The sequence below is a fragment of the Mus caroli genome, chromosome 2, assembly GCF_900094665.2.
Source record: "Mus caroli chromosome 2, CAROLI_EIJ_v1.1, whole genome shotgun sequence".
Taxonomy (NCBI): Eukaryota; Metazoa; Chordata; class Mammalia; order Rodentia; family Muridae; genus Mus; species Mus caroli.
This window is the reverse complement of record NC_034571.1, coordinates 149,806,107-149,828,229: the sequence shown is the minus strand read 5'-3', so window position 1 is coordinate 149,828,229 and position 22,123 is coordinate 149,806,107. Positions and strand designations below refer to the sequence as shown.

Sequence of the window (22,123 nt, the reverse complement as noted above, 5' to 3'; positions counted from 1 at the left end):
CAGAGGTGGCGCCTTTACTCAATGTGCCTTCTGTGTATGGGAAGCTGGATCTGCTGACTTCCCAGCTTCCTCCTGCTCTCCTACTCTGGGATCCCTTTCCTTAGAGTCACATCCCCCCACTTCCTCAGGACAACGACAGCCAGCAACTGATCAATACAACTTGGTCACCATGGTACCAAGTCCTGGCACTGTCCTTGGGCACTTCTGAGAGTTGTGCTTGTCTCGGATCTTGTCCAACTCCTAGGATGACCCTGGCCATCCTCCTAAAAGCTAACCTCTTGAAGGGTAGTTACACTGTGGCTGTTACTCTTCACAGTTGAGCCTCTGTGGAAACGCACATCTGGTATGAGTGTGAGGTTGTTTTCAGAAGGCAGATCCACCCAGCATCATCCCATGGGCTGGGGTCTGGATAAAGAGAGGAGAGGAAGCTAAGCCCCAGCCCCAGCCTCTCCCCACTTGGTGACTGCAGGTGCAGTGTGATGGGCTGCCTCAATCTGCTACTGCAATGCCCATGGACAGACTGTACGGTCTCAAACTGTGAGCCAGCGTGAATCCCTCTCCCCGGGACTTGTCAGGCATTTGATCAAAACAGTAACAGTAACTAATACACATGCATACCACAGCAGTCTCTGGCTCTGCTCTTAGGACGTTAGGTGGCCCACGGCTGCAGGCGCACCTTTGTCCTACCTGTCCTGTGTAGAGAGGAGGCACACAAAGGACCAAATGGAATGTGTGTCAGGGATTGGCAAGAAGTGGGCAGGGTACATACATGTTTCTCCCCTTCAATCTTCTTGTCGGCCACCTGCATTGCGCTTAGATATTTAAAATGCAGCTCCATTAGTCTGTCAACCTGAAAGAGAGCCACAGGCAGGGGTGAGGAGGGATGAGCGCACTTCCTGCTTCAGAGTCACTGCCTGCAAAGGAAGGCCCACACCGCCACTTCTGACATGGGGATGAGCGTCAGGGACATGCTCAGAGCAGACATGGTGCTGCTGAGAACACAGCATCAGCCAGCATGCACCAGCTCGAACATGTGCCCTGGAACAAAGAAGGAGTGCGGGGGCCCCTCTGGGGCTCCTCCTGCCAGCCCCTCTGGGGCTCGTGAGAATTCTAGTTAACAGCAAATAAATAAGTAAACATTTGAGTCTCTTCTTGCAAAGAGAAGATGCTTGAAGTTACATACTTGATATTCACTTAGAACTTAGATTTCTTTTTTCCAACCAAAACCTTTCATGTTCCGATTCTGCCCCAGAGCTGATCTTTTTTTCAATAATAAAAAAAAAATGCCCGAGTGAAATCTTTTTAGTTGCTTTTGAGTTGGAAGAGAGAGCCAGAAAAACTCCTTCAGCAACTTGAGAAAAGACTTTGACGTCTGTTCAGAAATAACTTGAGTCAGTTTTCAGCTTAGCAGAGCCATCTTGGAACACAGCCTGGGGACACTGAGCAGGTTTGGAAAGGTCCATTTTCCCCAAGACCTTCAAAGGACAGAAAGTGCTGCCGCGATGCCGGCCAGACTTCTGACCTATCCACCAGGCTGGCACCACCTTGACTCTCTGGCTAGCAGTATTTTTCTGCACAGGAGCTGATATCATGTTGCTCCAACAACACAGCCACCGACAGCCCAGGCAGATCGCACCCCAGCCCCAACACTTGGCAGCTGCTGGTGACTTGGTGAATTTATGCATTTCCCTCCTCATGTTTCTTTGTCATGATTTCCTTAAACCATGAAAAACCACATCAGATAACAAAGAAGTACTTTCACTCTTCCTACAGACATGTGGAGACTGGAACACAGCCGTGACTACTGAGATGCTCCGTGCTGTGGTACATTGCTACCAGGCAGCACAAACAGTTGAAGGTGGGCTCAAAGAGGCAGAACAAGATCTCTGAAGACTGTGCCCCAATGTGTGCTATAAGCAGGAACGTACTTGTCGTGTGTTGAAAGGGGACTCTGAGCCTTCCTTCTATTCCTATGGAACTGCCTACCACACAAGGTGTGAAGAGATGTACCGGCTTCCTTGCTCAGCAACCTGGGTTCGAGTCCCAGCTCTGGTAGTATTAGTGGCACGATCTGGGACAAGTCCCTGGATGTCTCTAACTTTCAGTTTCCTAGTGAGAATGTGAATGTCAGGGACTCTAGTATAACTACAGCTTCACACAGTGCAATGAAGGGGGCTGCTGGTTCCCCACCCCACAGCAGTGGCTCAGTGAATGGCTGCTACTGCTACTGCTGAATTCTATTGGTTCGGGATGAGAACTGGCAATCTGAAGTGCCATCACTCTCAGTTAGCATAGAGACCATTACCACCAGCTTCCACAGCCTACCCAGGGCTGCTCAGCAGCTCCTTCTCAAGACCTGTCTGTCCTTCCTTACCTTTGGGAAGGTCAGTCAACCCGTTCACAGCAGTCTATTATCAGATACTTATAATTCATAACAGAAATTACAGTTATGAAGTAACCATGAAAATAAATTTACGGTTGGGGGTCATTACAACAGGAGAAACTGTATTAAAGGGTTGCAGCGTTAGGAAGGTTGGGAATCGGGCTGGAGAGATGGTTCAGTGGTTAAGAGCACCGACTGCTCTTCCAAAGGTCCTGAGTTCAAATCCCAGCAACCACATGGTGGCTCACAACCATCCATAATGAGGTCTGACTCCCTCTTCTGGAGTGACTGAAGACAGCTACAGTGTACTTACATATAATAAATAAATAAATAGAAAGGAAGAAAGGAAGAAAGAAAGAAAGAAAGAAAGAAAGAAAGAAAAAAAGAAAGAAAGAAAGAAAGAAAGGAAGGAAGGAAGGAAGGAAGGAAGGAAGAAAGAAAAGAAAAGAAAAGAAAGAAAGAAAGAAAGAAAGAAAGAAAGAAAGAAAGAAAGAAAGAAAGAAAGAAAGAAAGGAAGGTAGGTAGGTTGGGAAACACTAACCTGGTGGAGAGCTCATGTAATCAGCTCATCCAAACTGCCCTGCAACCTAGTCTCCAGTTTACAGTTGGGGGAAGTGAGGCTCAGAGCGGCACACAACTTTCTGCATGTGGTGGTTCAAGGCAGACGCCAGGTCTCTTCCTTGCTTGCTCTCCTCTTTTCTTGCTGAGCCAAAGCTCACTGACCCCAGCTAGCCTGGTTCCCAGTCAGCCTGCTCGCCCAGGGATCTCTCATCTCTGGCTTCTGGGAGGGATTACAGGTAGCGGCCACAGCTTTCTCATGGATTCTGGGTATCTAAAGTCTGGTCTATCTGGTTGCATAGCAAGTGCTTTCATTTACTCAGCCATGTCTGCAGTCCATGTACCTTGAAAGTAACAAAATCAGCTCAACTGCAGACCTCTGAATCCAAAGCTGGTGTTCTCAATCACCAGGCTGGGCTGTACACCCACCAGACCCTCACCTGAAAGTCTCCTCTATCCCCAAGTGTCCATTGTTGCCACTAGGGAGGTACTGCACTCCAAGGGAAGGGCACTGAACAGAGGCATGGAGACTTGTAAGAACCTTCAAGAGACAATGCAACAGACCCACATGCTGGTGAAGGTACGTTAAAGCAGCAGCACTTGGCCCCAGCACCCTCAGGTAAGGGGCTGTCTCCACACCACTCTGCTCCTGGCCCCATCTGCATGGCCACGGTCACCCACCTTCTCACTGTCGTTCTCCGTAAATTTATTCAGAAGCCGGGTCCGCTGCTGCCCTCGCAGGTTGCGCAGGAGGGAAGCCAGGATGGAACAGACATGCTCTGGGGTGGGAAGGAGAGAAGAGAACACGCTGAGATCAGAGCAGTAATTACTACCTCTTCAGGCCTGTCTGCTCTATCAGAGGAGGAGGAAGGAGGCATAGCTGACTGAGACTATTGATTAATAAGACAAGAGCATCAACGGTGTCATCAGAAAACCGAACTGATCTTGGCGAGCCTCACAGATACAGTCAGAAGGATGACATCCTCAAGGACAGAGAGAGCAAGGAGACCAAAGGGAGGTGAGAATTTCTATCTTGCCGGGAATTAACTGACTTGTACTGTCCACACCAGAACCTCAAACTAACCCCCCACTTACAGGACTGACCGTGAACAGAGTACAAACACCATCAGGACTGAGTGAACAATAAATAAGAAATGTCTGTCACTTCTCAAATTGCCTTGTGACTTTCCCTGGCAACTGCCCTGGAATGAAATACGTAGGGTGATGGCGCCCAAACTCGGCTGTGCTAACCCCCACTTGATGCTGAGGGGAGCCGGGAGGCAAGCACGTCATACTGTGTCACCCTCCTGTGCCACTGCAGCTCAGCAGCTCCCTCAGAAACTGCTATTCTAGCCCCGCAGAGAGGACAGCCACAGGATCCGGCACAGGCTTCAGTGGTGAAGACAGGTTTTTCTTCAAGCATTACAAAAAATCTTGAGAGACAGCTGAGTGGGTAGAGGGCGGGTGTACAAGCACAAGAACCTGAGTCCATATCCCAGAATCCACATAAAGCCCCACATGGTAGGGCATGTCTGTAACCCTGGGGCTTCTATACCAAGCTAGGAAGAAGGGACAGGAGGATTCCCAGAAGGTCCAGGAGGGCTGCCTGGCACATGCTGCAGCAAACAAGAGAAGTGAGGACTGACATCCACAATGTTTTCCAGCTCTACCCCCACACCATGGCCTACACATGTGCCTGCACCTTCCCCCCGTCCCCCTAGATCTACCCCCACACCATGGCCCACACATGTGCCTGCACCCTTCCCCCCCAGATCTACCCCCACACCATGGCCCACACATGTGCCTGCACCCTTCCCCCTCAGATCTACACCAAAACCATGGCCCACACATGCGAGTACACATACCCCCCATTTAAAAATTCTTCAATAATGACCTTGAAAAGAAGGTCACAGATTCCTACTTATAAGGAAACGAGCAAGTTTATTTTGAAATAGATTGCCGGTGCTGGAGAGATGTCTCAGAGTTTAAGAGTGCTCACTGTTCTTTCAAAAGACCAAGGTTCGGTTCCTAGTCACATGGGGTGGCTGACAGCCACCTGTAACTCCAGCTCCATGGCATCCAACATCTTCTTAGTGGTCTCACCAGGCACCCACACAAACTTGGTACATATACATGCAGACATACACTAAAAAGGGATGGGGGGTGGGGTTGAAGGGACAGGTCAGGTTAAGAGCACTGGCTGTCCTTCCTCTTCTGTTAGCACCAGGCACAGACATGGTGCACAGACATACATGGAGGCAATACACCCATATAAATAAAATAATTTAACAATTAAACTAAACGGGGAAAAATTGCTCAGCATGGACGGCAGCTGCTATCTGGCAACCGAGGGGTACCTTCACATGCAGATGCTACTCACAATTCTGAGTTCTGTGACTGTGAACCTCAAAGACCCACTAGGAAGCATGTGCCCACATGTGCCGTGGCATCCTGTGCTTGAATATGTCCTTACTGAATCGGTGTCAGTGGTAAGTCAAGGAAGAGGTCTCTGTATCAAAAGCTCTCCCCCAAACAAAGACCAGGCCTTTGGAATGGAACTACCTCTGGCATGGCCTCAATTCAATAGAGAGCCCTGAGGGCCCTGGACCTGGACAGGTAGTAGCTGGGGATGGGTCATCAGAGTCTGAAGAGTAGGACAGAGGGACAGAAGTGGTCCCCATGTGGCCAGGAAAGACCAGGGTTATTGGGCTGGGGACTCAACTTTTCCTGGGTTTTGGCCCCACCTGATAGGGTATTTCTCTGTCACCAGTGAACTGAGCCAATTCAAACCAGATTAGATTAGATTGCAGGCAGGTTTACTAGGAAGCTGGAGTTTACTAGCCCCTAGGACCAAGACCAGGGAAGTCTCTGTGTTGGAGGAAGGGTATGCCAGGTAGGGACTGAGGAAGCTGGGAGAACCTGGAGACCAGGTCTGCTTTGGTATGTAAAATATGCCCCCCAGTCCCTTGTCTTGGTTGAAACCAAACAGTTCTCTACAGGTCCCCATAAAACCAGACTCCTTTGTTTTCAGACATCCGCAGAGCTGCGCTCATCCTGTCTTATGTCTTTGGAAACCATTTACATGCTAAGACTCACAAACTTGAACCCATAGCCAGACCTGCCCTTTAAATATCTACTGGAGTCACACAATCTACTGCTCCCCCAATCCCCNCCCCTGCCCCCAGCTGTCTTAACCCGCCTACAGCAAGACCCTGCCCCCCCTCCCCAGCCGGCTCCATTTACTGCACTGTAACCAGATTCTCAGGTTCTCAAGCCCCTCAGCAGATCCTTCATGGAGTCACCTTGCAAGTTCCCCTTTCAAATGTGACCCCAGCTCTACACCATCACAACCGTCCCCTACTCTAGTCTGGCACACTCTCATCCCAGCCCACAACATGCCATAGCCTGCTAGCAGGTGTCCTTGTGTCCATCCTTGCCCATGGGCATAGTCTTCACAGAAGACCATGATGTTTCTTCAGCAATGGCTCCTGACCTCTGCCTGACTGCTGCTTCTGACATGACACAGGTGCTCCTGCCTCAAGGCCTCTGCCAGGACCGCTCCCTACTGGGAAGCCATGCTTACTCTCAGATTCAGAGGCCTCAGCCTTCTCTACTATTTCTCTGCTTCCTTGTCCACACTCTTTGAAAATGCAAAGCTCTTACACAGCTGGACTGGAGTCTCATTCTCATAGTCTCATAGTCCTTCTCTCTTCATCACACACTATATGTTTACTAATTTGATCACCAATCCCTTCAATATGTATTGCCTGAAGACAGGGACTCTAATCTGCATTGGTTACTCCTTATGCCCAGCTCCCATTCCAGTTTGGTGTTTTGGGAAACCTTGGCAAATGAGTGGGAAGGAAACAGGTACTCTGTATGACCAGCCAGAGCTGGTGGTGGGCCCCAAACAGACCATTTCCGAGTTCTAGATATCTTTTTAATGCCTTCATACTCTGGGTATAGCCTAGGTCCAGAGACAGGCTGCCTTGCATGCTGAACAGGAAGAACAGGTTACCAGGTGCCAGGAAGGCTCTGCTCTGGAGTGGGCATGGCATAAGCAGGACATTTTCAAAGGCACAGCGGGGTTGGGGGCTTGTGGCTGGGGGTTTGGCGGGGGGAGGGAGGGGGGTTGGGAGGGAAGCAAGGCTGCTCTCAGAATGAGCCAAGAAGAGAAGACCAGAAGGTAGAGTGTGGGACACCCCAGTTCTACTACTCAAGGCTGATTGAGCAGGGACTCTGATCCCTTCAGCTGGTGAACAGGTGTGAGACGAGCCATAAGGAATGCAGTGAATCTCATACTCAGGCCTGAAACTTTGAAGTTACTTAGCACAGCAGCTGGGAACAACCTCCATGTATATCTACATATAAAGCATCTGACAGGCACAGAAGGAGAGAGGGAACATCAGACAGCTCTCATGCAGTGTCTGAGACAACCCGCTCTCTGCAGGATGGAGAAACCCAAAGCGCCTCATGCCCACCCTAGTTGGTGCCAGAGGTCGGTAAGATCCAACTTCAGATAACACGTGTGTTCACTACCAAACTCTGCATGTGTGAGAAGGGAGTGCTCAGGGCTCCAAACAGCAGGATCCCTAACCTGAAGGAGCTCCTGAAGGGCAGAGGGAACAGATCGACAACGACAGCGCAGTGTGTCAGGTAGGTGACAGCAACTTGGTAGGCATGGGACATCTGCCTAGTGCTTCCCACTGGAAAACAAAATTGAAAATCCTCATCCTGGTAACCATGCAGAAAAGGAAAGAACATTTTAGAAAGGCCACTGGATGGAGTGAAAGGCACACACTGGTAAGAGCAGCCACCCAGGACCACCAGTGCATTTAGAGGGGGCGCAGAGAGCAGAGCTCTCAAGGTTTAATCCCATCTCAGCAGCTGCATTCCTGCAGGCCAACCCTAGGAACCCTAGGAACCCTTGGAACCCTAAGAACGGGTTTCTTTCCTGAGGAATATTTTGTTTTTCCTTATCAAGGTTCCTCCCTCTGTCTTAGCTTTTAGGAAGTTGAAAGACAAGCTTACAGTAACCAGAGGAAACGGCTTCCTTCTTGCTTTACTGACCATTCCAACAGAGAGCAATGGATGGATAGACGCACGTGGTAAAAAAGTAGCTACACACGGCACAGACGTACGGAACATCACGAGTGTTGGTGCCAGCATTCCCCTCTCCTCATTCTCCTCCCGCTGTCTGACCGTCCAAGAAAAACCCACAAAGTATCTTGGGTAAATTCTCAACAGAGAATTGATATTATACACATATATGTTCCCAAATATAACTGCCCTTACCAGCACAGGCTTTCTTTTTTAAACCGCTATCTAGAATGCCACTGAATTTAACTAGTGAGCCATTTCTGAGTATTTTTGGTAGCTTCTAGTTTGAGTTTTTTTTTTTTTTTTTTTTTATTAAGGGCAATGACATTCACATGCTGTTGGCATACTTTTGCATGTTCTCTTCCCTTATAGTATATCCTTAAAAATAAAATATGTGACTCAAATGAAAATCACACATAAAATGTTAAATGCCATTTGGGCTAAAGAGATGGCTCAATAGGTAAAGATGGCACTTGCCATGCAAGCTTGGGAACCTGAGTTCAAACCCTGGGACTCAAATAAAAGTGGAAGGAGAACTGACTTCACTACGCTGTCCTGACTTCCGTGTGTGGGATGGCTGTGGCACACAAGCTCCCTCCGACATACCATGTGTATACATACACAAAGACATACTGTTGAGTATGTCTCCCTACACCTTTTCTCACAGTGTCCACTACCCAAGAGAAGTGACAACAGCCGGGCAGATAGAACCAGACCCCCTCCTATCCCACCCACGTCCTTGATTAGCAGTTGTGCAACATTCTTTTCCTATGTGCTTGAACCAGGGAACAGCAGGATACCTTACAATACAGAGGCCCGTGAGGGTTTGGCTTGGGTGACTCAGGAATCTTATCCTAGGCATCTGCAAGCTGAAGACCTGGGAAAGCAAGAGGGGGCAGTCCCACTGCAAGCCCAAAGGCCCTAGACTTCTGGCCAAATACACTAAGCCCCAGTCTTTGGAGGGCTGAGAACGTCTGAGGGCAGGGAAAGTTGGCTGTCTGGCCCCTCCTCTTTGCTATTACTTAGAGTTCTCAATAGATGGGGTGATGCCCACCTACACAGGTGAGGGTAATCTTTACTCGGCCACCTGATTCAAATGCTAACTTGTCCCAGAAACACTCTCCTAGGCACACTCAGGTCCCGCTACATCAGCTAGCAGGGCTTCCTTTAGCACCACCGCAGTAGCACATGACTGACTCATAAGACCATGCTTACTAATGTTTGTTTTGCTTCTCCTGCCAACTTAGAGCTTTCTTAACTTTGATTCCTAAGGGATCTTTGTAAGTTAAGGAAACTACCTTCTTTGTATATCTTGTGGATGTTTTCCTTAGTTTGCCATCTGTCTTTCGGAAATTCTTACTCAAAGTCAGGCTTAGCAGCAGTGTGCTGCTCTGCTCTCACCCTGCTTCAGATGCCTGTTTGTGAGCTAGAGGCACAGCTCAGCAGGCAGATGCTTATACCACATGCACGAGGTCACAGGTCCGGGTTTGGCTCCAGCACTCTTCTCCCCAGTCTTACTTGGGAGCAGGTTGGCACCTCGTGCATTTGTCGTGCATGTGTGACAGAACACTATTTTGTCAACACACCTTACAGCCAAGCTATGAGAAAAGTGCTATTTTTATCTTAGTCTTGTTAATCTGGAACAGAAAACCCAGAGAGGTGAGTTTGCGATCCCAGGTATGAAAAAGTTACCCAACCCCAAACTATAACCAATCCTTTGGCTCTTAAAGATGGAGAGGAGACCTGAAACCAACCCTACCTAAAAACAGGCCCCCAAGGGCTCACTGTGCCCAAAAGACAGACACGATGTAAATGTGGATTTATAAAACTCCACAGTTTTAACAAGGCTAAAATGAAGCAAAAGGCCATATGGAGGAAGACACAAATAACAACCCGTGTTCCCCACTTTACAGAATTAAGTCTTCCCAGAAGCAATTTCTTTCAGAGTCTAAATAAAGAAGAGACTTTGGATTTTACAGTTCCACAAATACCGAACCAGAGCCTTATACTCTGCAGTCATCTCCCCTTTGAATCCTGCTGATTCTGATGGGTAAGAAAGTTACAAGGGATTGTTCTTTCTATGCCTTACCAGGAGGGCAGGGGTTACTGGGGCCTGGGAAAGCATCTGGAACACTGTGTTTCAAGCAGGGAAATGTGGTCCATGAAAGGAACGTTTGTGATACTCTTAGTTAGCATGCATGTCCACAGCTCAGCCCAGTCTAGGCAGGAGAAACCTTGACCACCAACACAGTACACTAAGCAAGCTGTCACCTGCCTGACTGATAGGGCTTTAAGCCAAGCACGCCCAAAGCTGCCCTTGTTTCTTCTACCTCTGTAAGCTCTGGCCTGTCATGTCATAGGGAAACACTCCAGCCACCCCAAGTTTTAGCACACAGGTTTCATTAGCTACTAATAAATGTAGCTTCCCTAAGAACAGATTTCAGCCCATGGTAGTGTCAATTTTTCATACACCAAGGAGATGGGGAGAGCCGCTGGCACAGAGAGCAGAGGAGATAACAGGTTTATCTGCTGGCCAGCACCGCTCAGCTGCTCTGTCATTTCGACAGCATAAAATGGAGGTGAAGGATGGCTACGGAGCTGTCAGTGTGGACGTGTAGATGCAGGAGCTCCACGACAGAGAAGAACACATAGACATATATCCTCCTACCAGGCACACATGCTCCACATACATACATGCCACACAGGTGCCACATACACAATCCACCACACCACACCACATCTATACATCCCACATGTTACCCCTGGAACCCACAAAGGGGAGGGTCAAGTAAACCTCCATTTTTCAATTCACTGGTGAGAGAGGCTGGCATCTTGGCATCCTGGTGGAATGTCTGAGCCAGCACAGACACTGTGCCCATGTAACTCCCTGCCTGCTGGGCATCCTGCTCAATAGTCATACAACTGGCTGCCTCCTACACTAATTACTGAAATTGCCTGGAGGGGTGGCTCTGGTCCACCCTTCCCCCTTTACTCTCCTCAGGGCCTCTCCAGGGCGATTAGCAATGAGCTAGATTGCTAAAAGTTTGATTTTCCAGGGCAGTTAAGAGTTTTATGATTTTCAGAGCTGGAAGGGGCTAGAGCTCTCTAGTCTACTTCCCCTGGGGTTCTTCATATAGAAACAATGGCCTAGGGAAGGGTATGACTTGCCTCAGGTTAAAAGCACATTCGAAGGAGCACAGGAATCTACAATCTACAGCCGGCCTGTCCGCCATCCCTCCCTCCTGCCATCCCTCCCTCCTTCCCTCTGTTCCTCAAACCAGTCTACTGTAGAATCTGAGGAATACTTCAGCATGGACTCTGGGCATCCACCTCTCTTAGAGATGGTGTCTCAGTTAAGGATTCTCACTTAAACGCAAACCAGGGCTTTCCAGACTAGCACAGGCTGAGGGAGTCATTCCAAGTAGGTTTCTGGTGTACACCATTTTGCAAAAAATTGAACAGGTCAGTGTTTCTTAAAAGTTAGTGAGGTCTAAATCCCAAGATGCATTGGGTTAGCAGCGCCTCACTCTGTGAGAACAGCCATTTCCCCTCTAGAGAGACCTGCTCCTAAGAGGAGGTGGGTATCAGGTCCCTGCAGAGAGAGACAAGCCCCCTCCACAAGTCCTTGCTTCAGAACCATCCAGGCTTGAGTTCAAATCCTGCCCCCAGCAGTCCTATTACACCTCAGAGTGGCTGTTTTCTCTGCCTCAATTTCCTTGTTTGTAAGATGAGGCTGATCCATCACCTATTAAATCCATTGTCTCAAGGGAACGTGCACAGTGCTCACTCATCAGATGGCAACCTAAGATGTGCTGCACCAAAAAGAGCTTCGTGGGACTTCTTCACCTGTGCACTGGGGGCTTGGCTCTCTCCTTCCACACTTTTCTGGTTCCATAGTCCCTGCCGAGTGTTTGTCTGCCTGGGTCCTGGTGAGAAAATATCTTTCTAACACTAAAATGGAGCAAGGTCAACTTCACTCTTGTTCTTTAATCCTACAATAAATTAAAATAAAGTGCTGGGGTGTGACTGTCTATAAAGCCAAATAATACAAAATTCTGGAGACCCGCAGACATCCCTGAGGCAAGTAGTAGCTGTTTATAGGAAGCTGAAGGACACATCATATCTAAGCAGAGATGAGCTTACCTTTCAATAAAAATGAACACATTTAGCCATAATAACCATTTATTGAAAAGAGAATACATAATTTGCAGAACTATAAAAAATAGCTTATCGTTCCTCAGTTGTGGTCAGTGATAGGACATAAAGCATTCTGAATATCTTCTATGTGCTAGCTACCATAGCAAGCAGAGGACCATAGAGATGAATGTAGGACTGTGCAAAACTACCTGTGTCTTGAAGAGGGGTTTTGTGTGTGTGTGTGTGTGTGTGTGTGTGCGTGTGTGTGTGCACTGTGGTACATGTGGAGGAGTTGGCTCTCTCCTCCCACCATGTAAGTCTCAGGGCTCTGACTCAGGCTGTCAGGCTTGGCAGCGAGTGCCTTTACCTGCCGAGCCATCCATCTCGCCAGGCTTGGCAGGCCATTCTACAGCCTCAGAACCTCCACCTGCCTTCCAACGGTCCAAATGGTTGGCTAAGGACACACACACATAGGTCAGCCAGGGTTCTAATAGGATGGAAATGGTCCCTGTTCTTCACACATCAGGCTATATCCTGGTCAGATCCAGCAAGGCTTCTTTAAAATTCAGGCCATGCTGCCTTTGTTTCCACTCAACACCCAAGGCCACGGGTGCCTTTGTTTTAAGGAAACCAAATGCCATGCTGTTTTTATGCTCTAAAATTACAGCCATCCAGTTTTAGTACTGAGCCCACTGCCCACCTCCCTTCAGCTACCCAGATGGACTGACATCCTGGTTTCTGCTAAGATTCTAGATGCAAACAGGATGTTCAAAATACCCTAATTAGATCGATCCCAGCCTCAGCAGTGGTGTGCTGGAATACAGATTAATCTGCCTCATGGTCTGCACTGGTAGCTGAAGTAGCAGGAGGCCCTGTCAAATCAAGTCATAGTCATATCTTCTGCCTTTATTATTATTGTTTTTTTTTTCTCTTCTTACACTTCATGATAATGGACATCTGCCTAGTCAGGGATGTATTGAGCCATGCAGAGTCACACGTGTATGCTCAGCCCCTCCTGTTGAATATTGATGCCAGTCAGATCACTCTTCAAAAGACAGATGCATCTGTATGAGCATCTATGTATAGCCTCTTTGGTACACACATAAAATACATGTATTCTTCTCCAACCTCCCCTGAATATTCAATACATGGCAGGCAGGCATATGTGGGGGCTTAAGATGGCAGCACACATGCAAACTACAATGTGTCTGTGTGCACTCTGCATGTCTCATGTCGTTTCACTCTCACAACAACCTACAGGTCACTTTGACCAGTCTCCCCATTTCCCAACAAGGAACAAATGACCTGGTCAGTTCTACAGTAACCAAGCTCATCCTTTCCCTTAAGTGTTACAACAGCCCCCAACCCTGCTAGTGAGGCAGATAAAACCACAAGCTACTTCCCCTCGGTGAAGCTTTCAAAGCGGAGCACCAGGGAGGATGTGTGGGAACGCTCTCACACTCTGCTGTCCATCAGAGCCCTTGTCACACTAAGCCACAGGTCCTCAGTCCTGCCACACACACACACACACACACACACACACACACACACACACACATAAAACATCTAAATCCCTGAGAAGGGAGGGAGAGGAGGGTCAGGGCAAACGAAATGCTCCAGTTTCCCAGCAGTGGAACATGGGGGCAGAGGAGTAAGAGTATGCCAGACAAAGTGCAAGAAGCTGGGGCACAGAGACATGAAGAACAGATGGGCAAGGGTGGAGCAAATAGGGAAGTGTAGGAGGCGTAAGCTAGAATCCCGCACCTCAGACTAGAATCTGGACTTCATTGCATATGACACAGGTCAGTCAGCAGAAACAAGTAGCACTATGTGTGTTCTAAGAGGGTCATCCTGGAAAAGGGGCAGGGAGGCGTCTCACAGAACCACAGGCACCAAACAAGCTTTCACTGCATTCAGACATCTCTAACAGTAAACTATCCCTAAGCAGAATCTAAAATAGTCAATGACTTCCCTCAAGAGTCTCAGGCTCGGCCATCTTCCTCTGGGAGGGAGGGGGATGTACAATGGAACTAGGAGAATAGACTTTTAGTCCACACCCCAAGAAAAACTCTCTATGGGTCTTTTGTCCACCTACAGCCTGGGGACCTTTTCTTGACTATGGGGTGAGAATGACTTAGATAGCCTGCTAGTTATAAAAAAGACACAAACTAGTGAGTGACCCAACATGAGGTCATGGAAACATGAAACCACTGAGTCTTGGACAAGTGTTCCTGGCAGCTCTATTCCCCAAAGTCCAATTCTGGAACAGCCTATTAACAGGAAGAATGAAGTTTATCTACATAACAGAATTCTACTCAGCAACAACAAAAGAACCAATGTATACCTGAACTATGAACGAACTTCACAAAGGGCACACAGAGTGGATGCCTTACCCAGTAGACAAGAAGGCATTGTGTGGCCCCCTAGTGAAGATCTAGGTGAGGCTAACCTTGTTGTGGTGGGGAAAAAGGAACAGCGGTAAGTTATCTCTATGGGGGCAGGGAGGATTAGTGAAAGGGAATTTTCTGGGGTACTAGAATGTTCTGTATTTGACAGTGCCCTTGCCCAAACACATCACTAGTCTCTCAAGCTCCGTGCATCCCCGTCTTACCGAGCAATAACAAGCGAGGTTAATGATAAGCACTGGAGTGTGACATACGCTGGTGTCTGCAACTTACATTCTGCACCAAAAAGTCACCCAGGCGATGAGAGGCGCGTAAAAGTAACAGAGTGGTAAAGAGGGCAGGTGGGGCGTGAGCGGCAGCCAGTGCCAGGTATGGCAGCATTTGCTCCAAATTTCTTTCACCTTTTCTACGTTTGAAATTTTCTTAAGAAAAGGCTGAGGAGGAGGCAGAAGTGAGAGGAGCATGAACTGGGTACAAAGGAAGTGCTTTCCAAAGGCAACTCTCTGAAAAGCAGTTCTCAGACTCGCTATCTGAAACTGCGAATGCCGTTTCCCACCGAAGCCTGTTCTACCTGAAGCATCACTAAATTTAACTAAATGCTCTCACTTCTGGGTTGTGCTGAGACTCCACAAACACCCTGCACTCACTGGGTGCAGAGAGGTGCAGCACCGCCTGAGTTGGCTTTCCTTCCCCTGGGATTCCCTTCATCGGCCCAGAATCACACGGATTAGGGAAGTACTTAAGTGCTATCCTGCTAAAGCTGGAACCCGGGGAAAAGCTTCTGTGTGTTACTGCCTGGCTCCCATAGCCCAGGGACCAGGGCTGAACGGTGTGGCTTCTCATAGGCCCAAGGTTCCCTAGGAGAAGTGCTCCTGGAGCACAATGGTCTAGACTTCAGGGAGAGGGGAGCTGCATGTAAGACCTACCATGTGTGCGCTATGATCTGTGGGAAGTGGGGTCTCTTCATCTGCAGTTTTCTCGGGCTGCTGTAATGTGATCTATCAGGGATGCCAACCCTATCACTTCAGCAGCAGCAGCAGCAGCAGCAGCAGCAGCAGCAGCAGCAGCAGCAGCAGCAGCAGCAGCAGCGTGTCCTTATGACAATGGCTCTGGAGAGCACCATTTGACTTCTGAACCCCAGTGCAGGCTTGGTCACATTGGCACGAGAGGCCATATACAAAGGACAGGAAGCAGAACGGCTCAAGCTGCCACTGCCCACCCACAGTGGGCCACCTCAGATTTCTCAGCGCTAGAGCCCATTTTAAATATAGAGATCTTTCAACAAAACAAACAAAACCTTGCAGGACTACATGGCTAACTTTACATCAGTGATGTAGGCTGGGCTGGCATTTGAGACCTTTAGGAAGGGACATATCCCGGCTGTCCTTCCCTGTCTCTTTCCTGCTCTTTGGAATATAAGAGTTATAACCAGGGCACTAGCAGCCATCTGGGACCATAAAACAATCTTGAAAAGCACAGCCAGGCCTTTCATAGGCGCTTGGGGGCCCACTGAGGGCCAACAAACACTTCTGGCCTTGAGATAAGAATGGCAGGACACCCTGAAGCATCAGAATGGCTCTGCTGGCCTCCGGATTGTCTTACCCAGGAGAGACAATACACACCTCTTGCTCTCAGCAGTAATCCTGCATCTTCTGATGACCCCTTATCCTTAAGTTCTTTCTTAGGACTCCCCAAAGCAAAAAGAGAGCCTAACTGTCCCGAGTGTCCCGAGGTTGCTCCTAAGCAGAGGGACGTGCACACAGGCAGCCCTATTCTCAGAAGCAGGCCTGCATGCCAACAGGAGAAGCCTCAGAAGCACATCAACTGCCGGTGGAAAGGCACGCTTCTCCTCAGGGCACTCCCATGATTATACACAGACCAGACACTGGTAGGAAGAACCAGAAAGCTTCTGCCTGGAGTTCAACACCTTCATTTTACAAGGGATGCCCATATGTGTCATCCCCATGGAGCTGAGTGCTGACAGAGACCAGCTTCTCTGGCCACATGGAGGCTTGGGTGAGGCCTCTGAAGGAGAAAGCCCTGCAGCAGCCACAGCTCAGCTCAGTTCCCTGCCTTTTGCTTTCAGAGTATTTCATCTAAATGAAAGCTCACTGTGGCCTACAAGCTCTTTCAGAGTTTGGGAAGTGAATTATCTAGGTACTGTCATTCCTTTGCAATGAAGCACATAAAAACATCTTTAGATCCTAAAATGAGACAAACGGTTAGGATATTTGTACTGTGACATTTTTCTTTTGTAAAGTGTCCTTGATGGCTAGCTCAGTGTATTGTCAAAGAGCTCTATAGGATTGAGGCACAGTATAACTGCTTGGCATACCATGCTTGGCCCGGACTGGTACCCAGAGGCCAGGCACAGATGTCAGAAACTCCCACACTCCATCAGCAGATCTGCTCTTCCCTACTTGTGCATCCCAATTATAGGGGCTGCCCGGGGCAGCAGAGCCGACCATAACAACTTAAGACATGGGAGTTATTTTCATACTCCTAAACTCCCCATGCACTGTGCATGCTTTGAAAAGTAGTGCATGCATGTATATATGTGTGTGTGCACGCACATGCAAGCATATGTATGTTGAAGATGCAAGAGTGGAAGTCAAGGCCCTTTAGAATAAGCTAAAGTCATCCCTACCACTTTCACCTTATTTGGAGGCTGTCTTAGTCCCCAACAGCCCCATCTGATCCTTCCACACTAAACACCAGGGTCATGTACAGATGCCTGAGGCCTCACCAACTGTTGAGCTTCAGGGATCTGCTGATAGCCACAGAAACCAGAAAACTGCGCACAGACCCAAAGCAGCTTGTGCTTATTTGCTCGAGGCTTGACATGGCATGGTGCGAGGTCAGAGGGTTTCAGAGCAAGAAGATGAAGGCATTTCAGTACAGCATGTCTGTTCCATGTTCCTTCACTCCATGTCTGAGTGAACAAACTAAACCATTCCCTGATCATTCACACAGGAAGTCAAGCCTTCTGTGAAAATGTCTGAGGTCACACTCTAACAGGTGTGGGATCCCTTCTCAGGAAGAGAGGGCTCAGTGACTCCTAATCCACCTGGGCTAGGGGCTGGATGTCAAAGCTTTCTTCCATGTACCAGGGCAACCACCTCATAGGTACATAATAAAGAGCTGGGGAGGCTGGGCATGTGAGGCCACGAACGGTCTATTTGGTGTACACAGAGAGTCCCAGGCCAGCCAGGGCTACACAGTGAGACCCTACCTAAAAAACAGAGACGGAGGAGGTGGAAGGGAAGAAGAAAAAGAAGAGGAGGAGGAAGAAGAAGAAGAGGGGGAGGAGGAAGAAAAGGAAGAAGAGAGAAAAGAACAAATGACCAGGGGGTGAGCACGAGGCTGTTCCTGCCTTCCCCAATGGGTCCAAGGAGGGAAAACCATCTGTTAGAACTCCATAACAGACTCCATGCCAGTCAGTTCTCCATTTTCTTTCTTTCCTTCCTTCCTTTTTGTTGTGGGGGATGTGAGGGAGGTGGTGCTTGGAGCAGAACCCAGGGGCTCACGCAATGCAGGCCCTGTGTTGTGTGTGCTCCCCACCTCTTTGTGGGGAGCCGCCTTTGTGGCTCCCTTACACAGGATTCTCCCTATACAAATGGAAACAAATAAGGCCCAGCCAGGTGCTGTGCCTTCCTAGGGAATTATGTTCCCTAGCATACAGTTTTCCAGATACTACTTAGTGAGCGGAGTTGAAGGAACTAAGCAGAGAGCCCATTGTGAAGAAAATCACCAGTGTCCTTTTGTTTTATATAAAACAGATGGTTTCTGGCAAAAATGGACTTCAAAGTAATTTCTGTGAAACAAATGCTCCTTGGACTGCTCTGGAATCAAAGATTCATTCCCCAGGAGAGATGCCCCCTGTCAGCAGTACCTCGTGCAAGGGTGTGGCAACCAGCCTGGCCCATGAGGGCATGGGTGTAGATCTGGAACAACCTACCCAGCTGCTGCTGCTTTCCTAGAGCTCCTGGAAGCTGGCCAAGGGCTCTCTTGCTTGGTGAGTCACACCCACGGGGAACACAGGTCTGTCCATTGCTGAAGTCTGTTCTGCTATGTAGTGAATGTTACATTTTATACCCATAGGTTTAGGTTATGACAGTTTATGTTTACCAGCTTTTGTTGTGTAAACCTTATTTCTTGATTTAAAACTATTGGTTAAACAAAATTGGCTACAGGTAATTACTGGAGGTAGAGGTAGGTAGGTTTGGAGTGACCTGAAACGGGAGGAGGAAAACCGAGGGAGAGAGAGGAAGCCGCCATGAGGGAGATGGGTGGTGAGCACATGGCCATGGCCAAGAGAAACAAGTACTGGGGTACACCGCTGGGGAGGTGGGGAGGCCAGAGGTTAGAAGAGTAGATTAGGGGGTGACCCCACCAGTAATTGTCAAGGCCAAATAAAATAACCATAGCCTGAGTCTCATTTACTTGTAAGCAAGTCCAGGGTAAGCTTAAAATAAAATGGTTCAAGTCTAGGAAGCCTGTACCTCATCCCAGTGGCTCTGAGTGGCATGATGGGATATGGCACAGGGAACAGAAAGCAGACTTTACTCTCCAGGGTACTAATAGGCATCGTCAGAACCAGAAGTTTCCCTGCCTACTGAGCAATCCTCCCATGGCCTTTCTCAAGGGGAGGAGCTGAGTGGGAGGAGCCCAGGGTGGGAGACACTTTGCAATTTTGCTGTGTGTATCTGTGACGGTGGGAGATGTCACTGGGCTCTGGTAGGTGGAGGACAGACGTGCCGCCGAAAGCCTTATACACACAGGACAGCCCCTCACACTGAAGCATGCCCTGCTTTAAAGTGTCATCAGAGACAAGGCTGAGAGACATGAGCTAGGCTACTTCTGACATCTAACTGCTCAACTGTTAGTGGGTCTCAATATTAACAAACACATTCCAGCTAGAAAAATGGCTAAATTCAGGGCTCTTGTTCTTAGCGGTTACTGATTTGATAAACATTCCATATGAGACAAAATTCCACCCTGTCTAGGGATGCCTTAAAATATTCTAGGAAAAAAAAGGGGTGGGAAGCAGGATGAAACCAGATTGGCAAAATACCAATCATCAGAACGGGGTGACGGGCAAGCCCGAGAGCTCAGCAGATATGCTTTATAGATCTTGAAAATTCCCATAATAAAGAAACTTTTCTTCTCCCAACTGAGTTTTCATAAAGAGATACACCCGACAAGAGTTCCATTCACCCCACCCCTCACCTGGCCCTTGCCTGGCAGAGCTCCTGCTGACTAGAAACCAGCCAGCCAATCCCTAGGATACTGCTGGATATAAGTGGGGGTAGGTGGAGAGAGGTGGAGGAGAAGTCAGTGGGAAAGCAGGACAGGCTGCAAGAAAGCAAAAAGATGGGGAATCCCAAAGCTCTCAGAGAATGAGTCAGGGAAGGCGTCTGTCCCTGTGCAAGCATGGAAGGGAGAAGAAGGCATCCTGGGGCGTGCTGGGGAGGAACTGTGCAGTCAGACCACTAGAAACAGGACTTCAGGAAGGACAAGATGCTGCTGGAGAAGGTAACCGGCTGGTCTCCCATGCTACGTAATGGTTTAGGTTTTTGTTCTTTGTTTTTTCGGGACAGGGTTTCTCTTTGTAGCCCTGGCTGTCCTGGAACTAGCTCTGAGATCCACCTGCCTCTACCTCCCAAGTACTGGAATTAAAGGCGTGCACCAGGGTCTAGTTTTATTCTAGATCTGTAGTAAGAAGGCTTTAAAGGCTCAAACAGAAGTGCGACCAGATTCCTGTTTTAGAGGCACTGGAGGCAGTCACTTGTCTTCTCTAGGACCCTGAAAGAGCCAAGGACAGTTTGGAAAGAGGCAGCAATTCCCAGAGTGAGCCAGTGACAGAAAAGGGCTGTCATCACTTGGGAAAGAATCTGAGAGGCAGAGGTAAGAACCAAGACTGCACTCAGGAGGTACCTGTACTATTGTGTTGTTCATAACTGACATCACACGTGGGAGCCAGAGTGAAGGGAGTTTAATGAAAGGTCTGCCTTAAGAATTCCTACATGTGGGGCTGGAGAAATGGCTCAGCGGTTAAAAGTACCAACTGCTCTTCCAGAGGTCCTGAGTTCAAATCCCAGCAACCACATGGTGGCTTTCAACTATCTGTGTAATGCTCTCTGATTTCCTCTTCAGATGTGTCTGAAGACAGTGTCAGTGTACTCATATAAATAAAATGAATAATTCTTGAAAAAAAGAAAAAAAAAAAAAGAAGTCCTATATGTGATCCTAGAAAGAAAAAAAATTTAGTAGCACTCCAGGTGTTAACCAAAATAATGACTTGTGGCTCCTTCATTCCCAAAGAGCCACACACTGTGACCAGAAGTACCTGGCCCCTGCCCTCCTGGTCACCGGTCTGAGTATGTGGAGGGCAGGCAGCAGTATGGCTTGCTACATTGGCCTGCACACTGGAAGGAAGCCTGGCCTTTTTAGAGCCCTGTGGGGATCTCTGTGCCTTTGTACCTGCTCTTCCTTTTGCTGAACAGCTCTTCTCCGGGTCTGGTCCGTGTGGGAAGTCCCTACTTCCTTTCTCTTGCAAGTTTACTTGGGAATGCTTTTGGTTCATGATAGATTGTTTCTCTGCAGGTAAAATGAACCAGTTCAAGTCAGATCAGATCATAGTAAAGGCAGGTTTATTGGGAAGCTGCTCTCCAGCAAGAAAGAGTCCACTGGCCCCAAAGAGGGAGGCCAGGGAAGCTGCCATGGGGAGAGAAGGGCGTAAAGAGAAAGAAAGGGCATGCAGAGGAAGAGGAGGAGGAAGAGGAGGAGGGGGAGGGGAGAGAACATGCAAGCAAGAGAGATCAAGAGAGCACGTGTGTGAGCAAGTGAGCTTGAGCCCAACAGGTCTGGATCATATAGGGAGGAGCCTCGGAGGGAAGGACAGCCCAGGCCCTGGGCTGGAAAGTTCAGGGTGGTGGGCAGGTATGCCAGGTAGGAACTGAGGGATGCTGGGAGAACCTGGAGGCCAGGTCTGCTTTGGTGTGTAAAACATGCACCTCAGTCCCTTGTCTCAGGGTCTGAAACCAAACAGTTCTCTTTCCAGATAGACCAGATATCTAGTTCGTTCTTCAGTGTTTACAGCTGGCATGAGCTGGGACTTCAATTTGTGTCTCCAGATTCTAATAAAAGGCTATGCTTTTCCTACTGTATTTTAGCTGAGACCCCTACATCAAAGCACACCTAACGTAATATGAACTATACAGAAAGAACCCTACCAGAACATGGCTCATTATCCTAAAAATTAAAATGAAGTTACAAAAAGGTTTGTCATCCCATACTATCCAATAGGAAATACTTGTAGTGCTTTGCTGCCCTGCCCTGCCAGTATCACCCAGTTTCCTCTGCCATTCCCAGAAATAGCTAGTTACAGCACTGTTGCCTTGGAGATTAAAAGTCATTTAACTTTCTGGTCTAGGGCTACCTCCTTTTTTTTTTTTTTGGTTTTTCGAGACAGGGTTTCTCTGTATAGTCCTGGCTGTCCTGGAACTCACTTTGTAGACCAGGCTGGCCTCGAACTCAG

At 48.5% G+C, this 22,123-nt stretch overlaps 1 protein-coding gene across 1 annotated transcript in view; it reads right to left on the bottom strand.

Moving 5' to 3' along the window:
* Ctnnbl1 (catenin beta like 1) overlaps positions 1–22,123 on the bottom strand; it is a 158,905-nt gene that overhangs the window by 20,577 nt on the left and 116,205 nt on the right. Inside the window, exons 12-13 of the mRNA XM_021154657.2 lie at positions 3,623–3,720; positions 770–850 (exon numbers count right to left, since the gene is read on the bottom strand). Of these exons, the coding sequence (XP_021010316.1) occupies positions 770–850; positions 3,623–3,720 (179 nt within the window). The remainder of the gene's footprint in view (positions 1–769; positions 851–3,622; positions 3,721–22,123) is intronic.